The 16,575-nt window shown below is 40.1% G+C and overlaps 1 protein-coding gene across 1 annotated transcript; it reads left to right on the forward strand.

Moving 5' to 3' along the window:
• The first annotated feature begins 10,773 nt into the window (after positions 1-10,773).
• On the forward strand, positions 10,774-15,870 carry LOC142189579 (olfactory receptor 1468-like). Its single transcript, XM_075262190.1, has 3 exons — positions 10,774-10,965; positions 12,311-12,463; positions 14,953-15,870. The coding sequence occupies exons 1-3, from the start codon at positions 10,774-10,776 to the stop codon at positions 15,868-15,870; spliced, it is 1,263 nt and encodes a 420-aa protein (XP_075118291.1).
• Positions 15,871-16,575: the final 705 nt, after the last annotated feature.

Genomic DNA, 16,575 nt, shown 5'->3' on the forward strand with positions numbered 1-16,575 from the left:
GGCAGTGGCAGAGGCAGAGGCAGTGGCAGAGGCAGTGGCAGTGGCGTGAACGGCAGGCGGCCTTTGTCCTGCCGTTGCTGCCTGCCACTGATTCCAGTGCTTGGATTCCAAATGACGGCGCATTGAAGTGGTGGACAGGTTGCTCTTCTCAGAGCCCCTAATCAATTTCGAGAGGCAAATTGTGCAGACAACACTATATCTGTCCTCGGCGCATTCCTTGAAAAAACTCCACACCTTCGAGAAACGTGCCCTCGAGGTGGGAGTTTTTCGGGGCTGGGTACGAACTGGAACATCTTGGGAGATTCCGGGTGTGGCCTGGCTTCGCCTAAGCTGCTGACCTCTGCCTCTGCCTCTAGCTACCCTTTTTGGTGCTGCACCTGCCTCAACATCCACACTACTTTCCCCGCTTGACATCCCCCCTGTCCAGGTCGGGTCAGTGTCCTCATCATCCACCACTTCCTCTTCCAACTCCTGTCTCATCTCCTCCTCCCGCACAATGCGCCGGTCAACTGGATGCCCTGACGGCAACTGCGTCACATCATCGTCGATGAGGGTGGGTTGCTGGTCATCCACCACCAAATCGAACGGAGATGGAGGAGACTCTAGTGTTTGAGCATCTGGACACAGATGCTCCTCTGTTAGGTTCGTGGAATCGTGACGTGGAGAGGCAGGTTGAGGGACAATGAAAGGAGCGGAGAACAGCTCTGGGGAGCAGGGACAGTTTGGGTTATTGTTCTGTAAAGCTTCGGAATTTTGGGAGGAAGGAAGACAAGACTGTTGGGTAATAGGAGGAGAGGAGGCAGAGTCTGACTGGCTGCTGGACAATGTGCTGTAAGCGTTCTCTGACAGCCATTGCAAGACCTGTTCCTGGTTCTCGGGCCTACTAAGGTTTGTACCCTGCAGTTTAGTTAATGTGGCAAGCAACCCTGGCACTGTGGAGTGGCGCAATGCTTGCTGCCCCACAGGAGTAGGCACGGGACGCCCTGTGGCTTCACTGCTACCTTGCTCCCCAGAACCATTCCCCCGACCTCGCCCACGGCCTCGTCCACGTCCCTTTCCGGGAGCCTTGCGCATTTTGAATTCCTAGTTAGAAATTGGCACTTTATACCAGTAGTAAAAATTGTGGGTGCACGTAACCCCAATATATTCTTTGAATTACCAGTCAGAAACTGGCACTATATGGCAGTAGCAAGAAATGAGGGTATTTGTATTCCCAATATATTCTTTGAATTCCCAGTCAGACAATGGCACTGTATACCAGTAGTAAAAATTGTGGGTGCACGTAACCCCAATATATTCTTTGAATTCCCAGTCAGACACTGGCACTATATGGCAGTAGCAAGAAATGAGGGTATTTGTATTCCCAATATATTCTTTGAATTCCCAGTCAGACAATGGCACTGTATACCAGTAATAAAAATTGTGGGTGCACGTAACCACAATATATTCTTTGAATTACCAGTCAGAAACTGGCACTATATGGCAGTAGCAAGAAATGAGGGTATTTATAACCCCAATATATTCTTTGAATTCCCAGTCAGATAATGGCACTGTATACCAGTAGTAAAAATTGTGGGTGCACGTAACCCCAATATATTCTTTGAATTCCCAGTCAGACACTGGCACTATATGGCAGTAGCAAGAAATGAGGGTATTTGTATTCCCAATATATTCTTTGAATTCCCAGTCAGACAATGGCACTGTATACCAGTAGTAAAAATTGTGGGTGCACGTAACCACAATATATTCTTTGAATTACCAGTCAGAAACTGGCACTATATAGCAGTAGCAAGAAATGAGGGTATTTGTATTCCCAATATATTCTTTGAATTCCCAGTCAGACAATGGCACTGTATACCAGTAGTAAAAATTGTGGGTGCACGTAACCACAATATATTCTTTGAATTACCAGTCAGAAACTGGCACTATATGGCAGTAGCAAGAAATGAGGGTATTTATAACCCCAATATATTCTTTGAATTCCCAGTCAGACAATGGCACTGTATACCAGTAGTAAAAATTGTGGGTGCACGTAACCCCAATATATTCTTTGAATTCCCAGTCAGACACTGGCACTATATGGCAGTAGCAAGAAATGAGGGTATTTGTATTCCCAATATATTCTTTGAATTCCCAGTCAGACAATGGCACTGTATACCAGTAGTAAAAATTGTGGGTGCACGTAACCCCAATATATTCTTTGAATTCCCAGTCAGACACTGGCACTATATGGCAGTAGCAAGAAATGAGGGTATTTGTATTCCCAATATATTCTTTGAATTCCCAGTCAGACAATGGCACTGTATACCAGTAGTAAAAATTGTGGGTGCACGTAACCCCAATATATTCTTTGAATTCCCAGTCAGACACTGGCACTATATGGCAGTAGCAAGAAATGAGGGTATTTGTATTCCCAATATATTCTTTGAATTCCCAGTCAGACAATGGCACTGTATACCAGTAGTAAAAATTGTGGGTGCACGTAACCCCAATATATTCTTTGAATTCCCAGTCAGACACTGGCACTATATGGCAGTAGCAAGAAATGAGGGTATTTGTATTCCCAATATATTCTTTGAATTCCCAGTCAGACAATGGCACTGTATACCAGTAGTAAAATTGTGGGTGCACGTAACCCCAATATATTCTTTGAATTACCAGTCAGAAACTGGCACTATATGGCAGTAGCAAGAAATGAGGGTATTTGTATTCCCAATATATTCTTTGAATTCCCAGTCAGACAATGGCACTGTATACCAGTAGTAAAAATTGTGGGTGCACGTAACCCCAATATATTCTTTGAATTCCCAGTCAGACACTGGCACTATATGGCAGTAGCAAGAAATGAGGGTATTTGTATTCCCAATATATTCTTTGAATTCCCAGTCAGACAATGGCACTGTATACCAGTAGTAAAAATTGTGGGTGCACGTAACCCCAATATATTCTTTGAATTCCCAGTCAGACACTGGCACTATATGGCAGTAGCAAGAAATGAGGGTATTTATAACCCCAATATATTCTTTGAATTCCCAGTCAGACAATGGCACTGTATACCAGTAGTAAAAATTGTGGGTGCACGTAACCCCAATATATTCTTTGAATTCCCAGTCAGACACTGGCACTATATGGCAGTAGCAATTAATGAGGGTATTTGTATTCCCAATATATTCTTTGAATTCCCAGTCAGACAATGGCACTGTATACCAGTAGTAAAAATTGTGGGTGCACGTAACCACAATATATTCTTTGAATTACCAGTCAGAAACTGGCACTATATGGCAGTAGCAAGAAATGAGGGTATTTATAACCCCAATATATTCTTTGAATTCCCAGTCAGACAATGGCACTGTATACCAGTAGTAAAAATTGTGGGTGTATATAGCCCCAATTCTATTGCTAGGGGACTTGCAGGGTATTTCTGGGGTGAAGGTGGGGGGGCACACCGTTGGAACGGGTATCGGGGTATATATCGGGTATACGGGAATACACTGACAGTGTATTCCATTCAGGATCCTGGGAAAGCTGGGTTGCGGCGATTGAGCCCGTCAGTGCCACGTTACACTGACAAGCTTCTCCCTGGAATTTAGCTCTTACAAGAGCTGTTGGTTGTCTTCTCCTTCCTATCCTAGCCTGTCCCTGCCTACCCAGAATCTAAGCCCTAGCTAGCTGGACGGAAACCTCCGTCCTCGGTGAATTGCAAGCTCAGAATGACGCGAACCTGGGCGGCGCTGTTCTTTTAAATTAGAGGTCACATGTTTTCGGCAGCCAATGGGTTTTGCCTACTTTTCTCAACGTCACCGGTGTCGTAGTTCCTGTCCCACCTACCCTGCGCTGTTATTGGAGCAAAAAAGGCGCCAGGGAAGGTGGGAGGGGAATCGAGTAATGGCGCACTTTACCACGCGGTGTTCGATTCGATTCGAACATGCCGAACAGCCTAATATCCGATCGAACATGAGTTCGATAGAACACTGTTCGCTCATCTCTATTCCCTACCCCTGGTATAAACAGTCTGAAAATTCACCAGATTTAGCAGAGTAGATCATTTTTACACTGTCTAAGCACATTTTCACATTATTTTTGTACTTTCCATTTTTTTTTGATCTGTTAGTCTAAAATTACATGTGCTAAAATGCATTAAAGCCACAAGTTACAATAAATTGCTTCAGATTTTGGCATAATTTAATCCCCCTCCCCTTCCCTCACTGACTGCTTATTAGAGAATAAGCCCCCTAGCCAGCACCAGCCCCTTTTTGGGGAGTTTTATTTCTTTTTTTTCCTGTTTTTTGTTGTATCCTACTTTTTGTTACATCCCTGTGTCACTGTCTGACATAAATTACTGATCGCCCGTTAGTCAATTTTTTTGAGACACTTTTTTTTTCAGAATATTCTCTTTTCTAATTAGATTTAGTTAGAATTGCTATAAATATACAAAGAAGTTTCTCTATTTCTATAGAAAAAATTTAGATCACTTTTAGAGGAGGGTATTTTTTTTTTATTTTTTTTTAACTATAGTGCACTTTTAGGATAGGGGCACAACGTGGCATAAATGCTGCAGAAAAAAGCCTATTAGTTTACAGTTGCTGCAAAGTCACTTCTAGGACATTCCGGAAAAATAGGCGGTTTTGGAAATTGCAGTATGTCAGTTATACATACGGAAACGCCGGTGGTTTCCCTATAGGTATAATGGAAGCAGGAAGTTCACAGAGGAAAATGTATATGCCCAACAATTTATAGAACAAAAGGCCCTGAAGGTATACGCCATAGATGCAGCAGAGATAAAAATAAATAAATAAATTTTAAAAAATAAGGCCACTCATTGACCACTGTAGTGCCAAATTTGCAGAGTCCTACATCCTTGATCAGAACATTTCTATATATAAGTCTCTGATCAGTTTCAAAGGGAGACTAAAATTCTGCCAATACCTGCCCAGTACATGGAAGGGGCTAATCTATCTCACCAAGTCCTGAAGCCGTATAATGCCATGAGAAAAACAAAAGTGTGATACAAAACGCTGGCCATGCACATTGTACAGATGACACTGTATTACAAGCTATCACGATGTGCAGGCAAGACAGGAACAAGTTATCAAAACCAGGATATTTAGTGATCAGGCCCTAGTATCACTGGAACAGAAGGTGCCCATATTGTACCAGGAAATTTAAAAAAAAAAAAAAAAAGTTGCAGAGTGTATTTAAAAAGAGGAATAAGAAAAGACACAATTTATCAGTGTGACTCCTGCTTGGCCTGTGTAAGGAGTGCTTCAGATTGTACAGCTAATCCATGTATTATATTAATGTTATAATTTATTTTCCATGGTATATCATATCCTTATACCATGATGAACTCCGCACAGATTTACCTTTCAACCTCTGTTGGGCATTAATTTCTGGAAAATAAATTAATTCAATAACTATGGAGTCCAAATGCTCACTATACTCCTAAATAAATTTCTTAAGAAGTCTAGTTTTCAAAATGAGGTCATTATTTGGGGGTTTTCACTATTTTGGTTCTTCGGAGGCCCTGCAAATGGGACATGGCATCTGAAAACTATTTATGGGAATTCTGCCCTACAAATAACATTATATTCCTTCTGTATGTGCCCATACATCAATTTACATCCACATGTGGCAAATTTCCATAGTTGTCAGAAATTACTTAAATTGTGAATGTATTCTCATATATATATATATATATATATAATATATATATATATATATATATATATATATATATATATATATACTCACCGGCCACTTTATTAGGTACACCATGCTAGTAACAGGTTGGACCCCCTTTTGCCTTCAGAACTGCCTCAATTCTTCGTGGCATAGATTCAACAAGGTGCTGGAAGCATTCCTCAGAGATTTTGGTCCATATTGACATGATGGCATCACACAGTTGCCGCAGATTTGTCGGCTGCACATCCATGATGCGAATCTCCCGTTCCACCACATCCCAAAGATGCTGTATTGGATTGAGATCTGGTGACTGTGGAGGCCATTGGAGTACAGTGAACTCATTGTCATGTTCAAGAAACCAGTCTGAGATGATTCCAGCTTTATGACATGGCGCATTATCCTGCTGAAAGTAGCCATCAGATGTTGGGTACATTGTAGTCATAAAGGGATGGACATGGTCAGCAACAATACTCAGGTAGGCTTTGGCGTTGCAACGATGCTCAATTGGTACCAAGGGGCCCAAAGAGTGCCAAGAAAATATTCCCCATACCATGACACCACTACCACCAGCCTGAACCGTTGATACAAGGCAGGATGGATCCATGCTTTCATGTTGTTGACGCCAAATTCTGACCCTACCATCCGAATGTCGCAGCAGAAATCGAGACTCATCTTCAATTGTCCAATTTCGATGAGCTTGTGCAAATTGTAGCCTCAGTTTCCTGTTCTTAGCTGAAAGGAGTGGCACCCGGTGTGGTCTTCTGCTGCTGTAGCCCATCTGCCTCAAAGTTCGACGTACTGTGCGTTCAGAGATGCTCTTCTGGCTACCTTGGTTGTAACGGGTGGCTATTTGAGTCACTGTTGCCTTTCTATCAGCTCGAACCAGTCTGGCCATTCTCCTCTGACCTCTGGCATCAACAACGCATTTCCGCCCACAGAACTGCCGCTCACTGGATGTTTTTTCTTTTTCGGACCATTCTCTGTAAACCCTAGAGATGGTTGTGCGTGAAAATCCCAGTAGATCAGCAGTTTCTGAAATACTCAGACCAGCCCTTCTGGCACCAACAACCATGCCACGTTCAAAGGCACTCAAATCACCTTTCTTCCCCATACTGATGCTCGGTTTGAACTGCAGGAGATTGTCTTGACCATGCCTATATGCCTAAATGCACTGAATTGCCACCATGTGATTGGCTGATTAGAAATTAAGTGTTAATGAGCAGTTGGACAGGTGTACCTAATAAAGTGGCCGGTGAGTGTATATATATATATATATATATATATATATATATATATATATATATATGATATATAATTGATATTTAAGCGGTAGTTTGGGTAGTATGATTATTACAGATGAGCGAACAGTAAAATGTCCGAGGTTCGATTTTCGTTTCGAATAGCCCCTCAATATTCGACTACTCGAATCGAATATTGAACCCTATTATAGTATATGGGGGGAAAATGCTCGTTTCAGGGGTAGGCAACGTTTGATCAAATTATACTTACCGAGTCCACGAGTGAGGGTCGGGCTGGATCCTCCGAGAAGTCTTCTCCTTGCAGCGTCCCCGCGGCGTCTTCTGGCTCTTCATTCACTCTGCCAGGCATCGGGCCTGGGCAGAGCCGACTGCGCATGCCCGCACTACAAGCGGAATTGCGCAGTCGGCTCTGCCCAGGCCCTATGCCTGGCAGAGTGAATTCAGAGCCGGAAGACGCCGCGGGGATGCTGCACGGAGAAGACTTCTAACGGTAGGAGAAGAACCAGTGTTGATTGGCCGACTGTATAGCATTCGGCCAATCAATGCTGGTTCTGCATCAAACTTTTCCATTCGAATAGCGAGTGGTAATCGATCGAGTACGAGTATTTCGAACACCTACTTGATAGAGTACTACTCGCTCATCTCTAATGATTATGTACAGTCCTATGAAAAAGTTTGGGCACCCCTATTAATCTTAATCATTTTTAGTTCTAAATATTTTGGTGTTTATAACAGCCATTTCAGTTTGATATATCTAATAACTGATGGACACAGTAATATTTCAGGATTGAAATGAGGTTTATTGTACTAACAGAAAATGTGCAATATGCATTAAACCAAAATTTGACCGGTGCAAAAGTATGGGCACCTCAACAGAAAAGTGACATTAATATTTAGTAGATCCTCCTTTTGCAAAGATAACAGCCTCTAGTCGCTTCCTGTAGCTTTTAATCAGTTCCTGGATCCTGGATAAAGGTATTTTGGACAAACAATGTTCAATGATATTCAGGTCTGGGGACTGGGATGGCCATTCCAGAACATTGTAATTGTTCCTCTGCATGAATGCCTGAGGATTTGGAGCGGTGTTTTGGATCATTGTCTTGCTGAAATATCCATCCCCGGCGTAACTTCAACTTCGTCACTGATTCTTGAACATTATTCTCAAGAATCTGCTGATACTGAGTGGAATCCATGCGACTCTCAACTTTAACAAGATTCCCGATGCCGGCATTGGCCACACAGCCCCAAAGCATGATGGAACCTCCACCAAATTTTACAGTGGGTAGCATGTGTTTTTCTTGGAATGCTGTTTCTTTTTGGACGCCATGCATAACGCCTTTTTTTTATAACCAAATAACTCAATTTTTGTTTCCAAAATGAAGCTGCCTTGTCCAAATGTGCTTTTTCATACCTCAGGCAACTCTATTTGTGGCGTACGTGCAGAAACGGCTTCTTTATCATCACTCTCCCATACAGCTTCTATTTGTGCAAAGTGCGCTGTATAGTTGACCGATGCACAGTGACACCATCTGCAGCAAGATGATGCTGCAGCTCTTTGGAGGTGGTCTGTGGATTGTCCTTGACTGTTCTCACCATTCTTCTTCTCTGCCTTTCTGATATTTTTCTTGGCCTGCCACTTCTGGGCTTAACAAGAACTGTCCCTGTGGTCTTCCATTTCCTTACTATGTTCCTCACAGTGGAAACTGACAGGTTAAATCTCTGAGACAACTTTTTGTATCCTTCCCCTGAACAACTATGTTGAACAATCTTTGTTTTCAGATCATTTGAGAGTTGTTTTGAGTAGCCCATGATGCCACTCTTCAGAGGAGATTCAAATAGGAGATCAACTTGCAATTGGCCACCTTAAATACCTTTTCTTATGATTGGATACATCTGGCTATGAAGTTCAAAGCTCACTGAGGTTACAAAACCAATTTTGTGCTTCAGTAAGTCAGTAAAAAGTAGTTAGGGGAATTCAAATCAATAAAATGATAAGGGTGCCCATACTTTTGCACCGGTCAAATTTTGGTTTAATGCATATTGCACATTTTCTGTTAGTACAATAAACCTCATTTCAATCCTGAAATATTACTGTGTCCATCAGTTATTAGATATATCAAACTGAAATGGCTGTTGCAAACACCAAAATATTTAGAACAAAAAATGATTAAGATTAATAGGGGTGCCCAAACTTTTTCATAGGACTGTATATAACTAGGTATGCAATTTCAAAGTTTAAAAACTGAAAGTAAAAAAATATACAACTGACACGAAATACAATGTGTCCCGAAAAAATAATCTCAAAACCACTTTGGTAAGTTAAAGAGTCTCAAATTTGTTACCCAAAAATGGACGCATGTCAGGTTTTAAAAATGAGGCCTAGAGTTTTCTAAATCTATTAAAGTGTAAATTTAACATGCTCTTACATATTATCCTTTAAAACTTAAGCTTATTCAATAAAACAAACAAAAAATTACAAGCTAAATTACATAATGATAAAACAGATATTTACTGTGGTTTGTTTTTTGAAAAGGTTAATATAAAATTAGTCTATAGAGACTGTACAATGATTCTGCTGTGGGACCTTATTATAGTAAATGTAGATCAACAACAGGTTATATATTCGTATACAGGTTGGAGACAAAGCTAAATCTCACCAAACGCATAAATACTGTCTAACAATCTGCTACATTTCATTTTACCTCTTCATTCATTTGCATTCTTTCTATCTACCTAGAGATGATTTATATGAATATTGAATATACTGTATTTGATCATCTGCGTTACTTTTAAAGATTATTATTATATACTTAAAACCACCAATGTAATATGTCGACCTAATTGTTCAATGCATCATAAATTTGGATCATGGATGCATTTCTACATGTTATAGGTAATGTGAATCTTGTTTGGGAATCAAGCATATACTTGTGGGCTGTTTTAACCTGTTTCTGTACATTGTAAAATTCTGGTTGAGAAAAGACAATGTTTCATAAAGTTCAATATACTATACTCTAGTGTTGATCCAGAAAAAGATACTATCCGAAGGAAAAAGTTGTCAATCACCTTGTAATGGAGGGAAAACCCAAATTCAGATATGGCAAAGAGTGAAGAAAAAAAAAGGGTAAAATACAAAGGAAATGTTATTACTTATTCCTCACATCTATAGTTCACCCCACCGTATCATTTCAGTCCTGGTAAATGGGGCATTTCACTATATTTGTTTGGTTATTTAATTCCATATATGGGGAGGGGGTATATTTGTAGCCTTGTATTGAAGTTGATGATTGGGTTTGTACTAAGAAACTGCCGAAGGAAGAGTTAATGCAAATATAGCACTGGAAGACCTTCGCAAGGATTACAGTAGCCATGGCAATTTACAGGCTTTCTTGATCTTCCTGCAAAGGAGCCATTCACTTGCCAGAGACAGCAATGATTGTGAAAGTAACTAATCACATGCTATTATCACATCTGACCTAAGCATAAGAAGTCTTAGATCACAGACAAAGTTGTTGGGTCTCTGTTGTGTAAAATAGCCAAGACCAACTCAATTCCTGAGCAGGCACCATTTTGCAATATCAACATTCAAAGGATATGTAAGAAGGAATACTCCAAAAACAAGAAAAACACAACTCTGAGCAGCACATAGTATAAAACTGCTATGTGATTTCGAAGGACAAGAGAAGTGAGAGTGCACATGTGAGTTCGTGCTCAAGATGTACTCTTACCTTGTCAGGTAGTGATCAGTCACATCCACTGTATAGGCATAGAGATACTATGTGTATCACAGGAAGTAGCAGGACTACTACGCGTCTAGGCTTCAAGATTCAGGATGGAAGGAAATCAGCAAAGGAAGGAGAGAAGTTCCCCCAAAAAAGTAGATGGATGTCCGTTTTTACCAATCAAGATGTCTTTATTGATTGCACAAAAATACAATGTGTTTCGGGGTTTAAAAGCCCTTTATCAAGTTTATGCCATATTTACACTTGATAAAGGAGTTTTAAATCCCCGAAACATGTTTCATGTTTGTGCAATAAAGATATCTTGAATGGTAACATTGCATGTCATTTTACTTTTTAGATGTAACTTCTCTCCTTCCTATGTATGACTTTAGTCTAACACCACCAGTCGAAGAGTGATGGAAAGAACTAACCTAAAAGAAGATAAAAATGGCCACAGGCTTACAATACTGTGCAATACTGTGCAAGTGGCCATTTTCTCGTGGCCTGTGGTCATGTGCAGTCTGCTCTGCCTTGAAGTTACAAGCCACCGCCGGAAGACGAAGAAGAAGAGGACGCTCCTGACGAAGATGGAGGCGGCGCTGGAGAGAGATCTTTCGCAGCATTGGGGACGCCCCCAGTGTTGCCTGAGCATTGGGGCCCACCCCCAGTGCTGCGAGACGGCTAATTTGCATACCGACAAGAATCGGGATTGTAGGCGAACGGCGGCGCGGAGAAGACGATGAAAGGTAGGAGAAGAATATCCTTTCTTAAGTGTGTTTGACTGATAGGATCCCTTTAAAGAGAATTATATTATAGGCACACATATGCACAGTATTATGCCCTAATTTTGTGCCTCCTGAGTTTGCACCTTAGTATCCCCCCACCATTAGTACCTCCCATATATAATTTACATTAACAGCAGCCAGGAATTGCCAGCTTCACTTCTGTATGTAAATGGACGGAATAGAACTCTGGGTGCTGTTGCATCCATCTTTGAAAATGCTGCAGGTAGCGTTTTTTTCATCCAGCTGAAACAGAACTAATGCCTTTTGTGCCAGGATCCATTATGTCATCAGTTTCCCTCCGGCATGTGTGCACTATGCCAGAGGGAAACTAATTGTAAGAGTCTATCTGGAGCACGACCATGTTTGCCTCTTATTTTCAACTATGGTCACTGCACATCAAAATCTGTCAATCAATCTTTCTGATAGGCAGCAGTGTTGGGCAGCTACCACGTGTAAAAAAGGCACCAAAGGACTTATTCACATATGTAGTAAAAGTTGATTTTCTTGGCAGCAAGTTTCCACTTTGACATAAAAAGTATGTTTACTATCCCAGTAACAATTGCTTTTGTAATCAAAAAAGAACACACGGTAACAGGTCTGAAGTTTCAGTGATATTAATGTGACACCAATATAATGTACAGTACTTCAATAATACGGGAATACAAATGTACTAATATCCCTTCACTCTAGCTACAATGTGAATGACATCTCACAGACTCCCATTAATAACAGAAAAATGTCTGATATGTCATATCTCATATAAGGTCATATGTTTGGCTCTGTCACAATATGCTACTGTATCCTTTAGGAACCTGTTTTGACATTGCTCATCATAACATGCAACATATTTTCTTATACATAGGAGAATACTGTATTCGGGTTCATAAATGGAATTGGTGGTGAAATATGCTGTAGTAATGTGGGATATAAACTATCCATACCAGTCAACAATAAAATGCCAAGGAAGAAAGAGGAAAGGAGCTTTGTCATTGGAAGAACAGCAATAAACTGGAAGGTAAAAGAATTACTGCAACTCCTTATAGTGACAAGTTGTTAGAATAACATGAGTATTAGCACATTTTTGCATGCATAAAAGAACTTTCATACTGTAGATGTGGAAATTCCTCTTTACCCACTTGGTGTCATGTATCATGCATGTACAGATGGACGGAGTAGAACTTTGGGTGCTATTGCATCCATATTTGAAAACGCTGCAGGTAGTGTTTTTTCATCCAGATGAAGCATAGATCCAGCGCCATACAGAACTAATGCCTTTTGCACTAGTAGTAGAAATTGTGGAATCATAAAAGTGGCTGCATTTTCTGAACTTAATCCTCATCTCAAGACTCACCTCAAGGCCGATCAGCCAGAACAGATCTGTTGCTTAAGTTGTTACATAATATAAGTATTTAACACTTAGGGTGTGTTCATATGGAGGAATTTGCCATGGATTTGGGGGCGGATTTCGCCTCCCACTGTTTTCGCAGTAGGATGTGGAAAAAAGAAGCATTCTGCTGGATCTTTCTGCAGATTCCACCCCTGGGGTCCTCGGCTCAAGACTCCCTCCTGACTAAGCCCATTCATCCGGGTCTAATTAGGAGTGGGATGCGCGACAGAATGCTGTTGCACTGCATCGGCATCCTGTCGTGGCTGGACCATGGCGAAAACACTGGTGGAGGAATTCCTCTTCATTTTCCACCATATGAACATATCCTAATAAGTAGTAAATATGTAAAGGAACTCTTGGGTTCACACCAGCACTTGCTCTCCATTTGGGGATTCCATTCTCCTCTCAACTTGAAAAATGTAGAGAGAAAAGTCTGCAGGTTTCCGCAGGTAACCACTTTTTTTTAAACATATTACGTTTCTTTTTGGGGTCCCCAAAAAGAAACCCTGAACAGAAACCTGAAAGCAGATGTGAACATAATGTAAGAAAAGTGCAAGTGCCCACTCCTCTTTTTTGTAATTCTTTTAGTATTTTAAAACTTATGCCCTGTTCACGTCTGCTTTTGTATTCCATCCGGGGAGAGTCCGCATGGAGATCCCCCGAATGGAATACAAACGCAACTGCAAGCGCTGTGCTGTAAAAGCACATGGACCTCATAGACTATAATAGGGTCCATGTGCTTGCCGTGCACTGCCCGCACGAATCAAGCGTTCACGAATCATTATAGTCTATGGGATCGGTGTGCTTTTACAGCACAGCGCTTGAAATTGCGTTTTTATTCCGTTCAGGGGATCTCCATGCGGACTTTACCTGAACAGAATACAAAAGCAGATGTGAACAGGGCATTACTGATTCTTAGACCTTAATGTGTAGTTTTGTCTCTGTGTTTGGGATCATTGCATTTCCAAAAAATAAACTTCCTAGGGTATTTTGTTGTAATTTATAGTAATATTTATTTTGTGTCCGCATGAACAGTTTGCAATACCCTAAACACATACATTGCCTAGTAGCTGGTTGTTTTTTGTTAACTTTCTCATGTTAGCTATTTTCAATATGAAAATTTATTGTTTTCAGTTAAACAGGTATATAGCAATCTTTAAACTGACACTTAAAAAAAATACAGTTGCTTACATTATTAAATTAAATTAATTGTTACAAAAGTGTATTTAACATTGTGTCAAGTTAGACTTTGCTGTGTCTGTATAGAAAACATTTAAAAAAAAACTTTGCTTACTCACATGAGTTCCACCGATTGGCCTTTAAAGGGGCTCTATTAGCAAAATCATGCTGCTAGAGCCCCACATATGCGTGAATAATCTTTAAAAAGGCTATTCAGGCACCGTAAAAGTTATATTAAACTACCCCCCCCCCCCATTTTAAAATGAAACCCTAAAAAAGAATTGTGCACTGTGGGCGGGCATTCAGGGTGTGTCTTCATCTTCTTCCACGCCTCTTCTTCCTCCGACGTCCTCCGGTCTCGTCCTCCTCCGGCGCTCGCGAGCGGACACTGATATAAAAAAATGGCCTGGGCACCTGCACAGTAGCCGTAGTAGAAGCCGCATGCTACTGCGCATGTGCCCAGGCAATTTTTTTATATCAGTGTCCGCTCGCGAGCGCCGGAGGAGGACGGGACCGGAGGACGTCGGAGGAAGAAGAGGCGTGGATGAAGATGAAGACACACCCTGAATGCCCGCCCAGCGTGCACGATGCATAAGTAGATCACATTCTTTTTTAGGGTTTTATTTTAAAACGGGGGGGTAGTTTAATATAACTTTAGCGGTGCCTGAATAGCCTTTTTAAAGGCTATTCACGCATATGTGGGGCTCTATCAGCATGATTTTGCTGATAGAGCCCCTTTAAAGAGATGAGGATGTGTCATAACAAGATCAATAGTTATGTATTCAACAATTGGATTATTATTATTATTATTATTATTATTTATTGTATATAATTAAGATGTATTATTTATTATTTTGTATTACAGAACTAGACTTTCACAGATATGTAGTGACTGAGTACAGACGATTGTTAATGAAAATCTTTTGCTATGCCAATAGGCAAAAATGAATCAAACTAGCATTTCAGAGTTCATTCTACTAGGATTTTCTCTAAGTGAAGATATGCGCATCTATCTATTTACATTCTTTCTTCTAATTTATATCTTAACACTTGTGGCCAATGCGTTGATTATTATTCTTGTGTACAGCAACAACAATCTTCATAACCCAATGTACCTATTTCTTAGTAATTTTTCATTCCTTGAAATCTGCTACACTGCAGTTACAGTGCCCAAAATGCTTTCAGATTTGATAGGTCAGAGTCGGTCAATTTCTGTAGCCGGCTGTATCACGCAGTACCATTTCTTTTCTTTATGTGCTGCCACTGAGCACTTTCTCTTGGTTACTATGGCTTATGACCGTTATGTGGCTATTTGCTACCCCCTTCATTATGGTGGTATCATGAGCAATATATTTTGTGTGAAACTTATTGTGGCATGCTGGTCTATCAGTGCTCTGTCTCTCACAATCCCGGCACTTTCTGTTGCCAGGCTTCACTTTTGTGGCCCAAATATAATTGATCATTTTTTTTGTGAATTTAACCCAGTATTAAAGCTTTCCTGCACAGACACCTACATTGCTCAATTTATTTTCAACTGTCTCTCCTGGATTATTATACTTGGCTGTTTAATTTGTATTGTTATCTCTTACACTAAGATCATCTCTGCTATTATAAAAATCCCCTCCAGTCATGGTAAAAGAAAAGCCTTCTCTACATGCACGTCCCACCTCACTGTGGTTGGAATATTTTATGGTACAGTTATTTTTATATACCTGCGACCAACCGTGAACGTTCCATTCCATCAAAATAAAGTCGTGTCTGTTTTTTATATAGTGGTGACTCCTATGCTAAACCCAATTATTTACAGCTTTAAGAATGAATTATTAAGAAAAGCGCTCTACAATTTAATTGGCTGAATATCAATTAAACCTGGAAGGAAACTTTGAATATGTGTAAATAATTATGTATTGTTTTCATTATTTATTGTGTTATACAGTACTTTATATCCTATCACCATATTAAAGGGGTCGTCTGGTCTCTAATATTCATGTTCTATCCACCAATATAGACCACCAATAATATAAACTTGATAACCCCTTTAATAGCCTCATGCATTTAGTTCACAATTGTCTAAAGATAAATATTCGTAAACATTAAATAAATAGTAAAAACAAGAACATACTATTTAACTACACACTACTGTATATTTAAATAGACATAGTAAATATGTTTTATTCTGGTTGACGTTGCCTACTGTAACTTGTTTCGTACTACTATGCCTAGGCACAAAGTGTGTGTGTTATAATACAATGATACAAGATTAAATATTATAATACAAGAATAAAGTGTAGAAGAACATAATGTCATGTCACAATCTTAAACTGAGAGTAACTGTACATGTTGCATTTATTTAGTTATGTATTAAAAACCTGCTAGCTTGACATGTCTGTTTTAGTAAATAATTTATCAATTTGTCAAAAAAAAAAAAAAAAAGACAAAGTTCAGGTTACTTATTTAGACCCCTGCTGTTTTGTTAATTTTCTATAAAATAAAAGTTCTATATCATCTTTTCTTTTGTGTTGTGCTAACCTTCATATATTAGTCCTGATAATGTACAAATT

The sequence above is a fragment of the Leptodactylus fuscus genome, chromosome 1, assembly GCF_031893055.1.
Source record: "Leptodactylus fuscus isolate aLepFus1 chromosome 1, aLepFus1.hap2, whole genome shotgun sequence".
NCBI classification, from domain to species: domain Eukaryota; kingdom Metazoa; phylum Chordata; class Amphibia; order Anura; family Leptodactylidae; genus Leptodactylus; species Leptodactylus fuscus.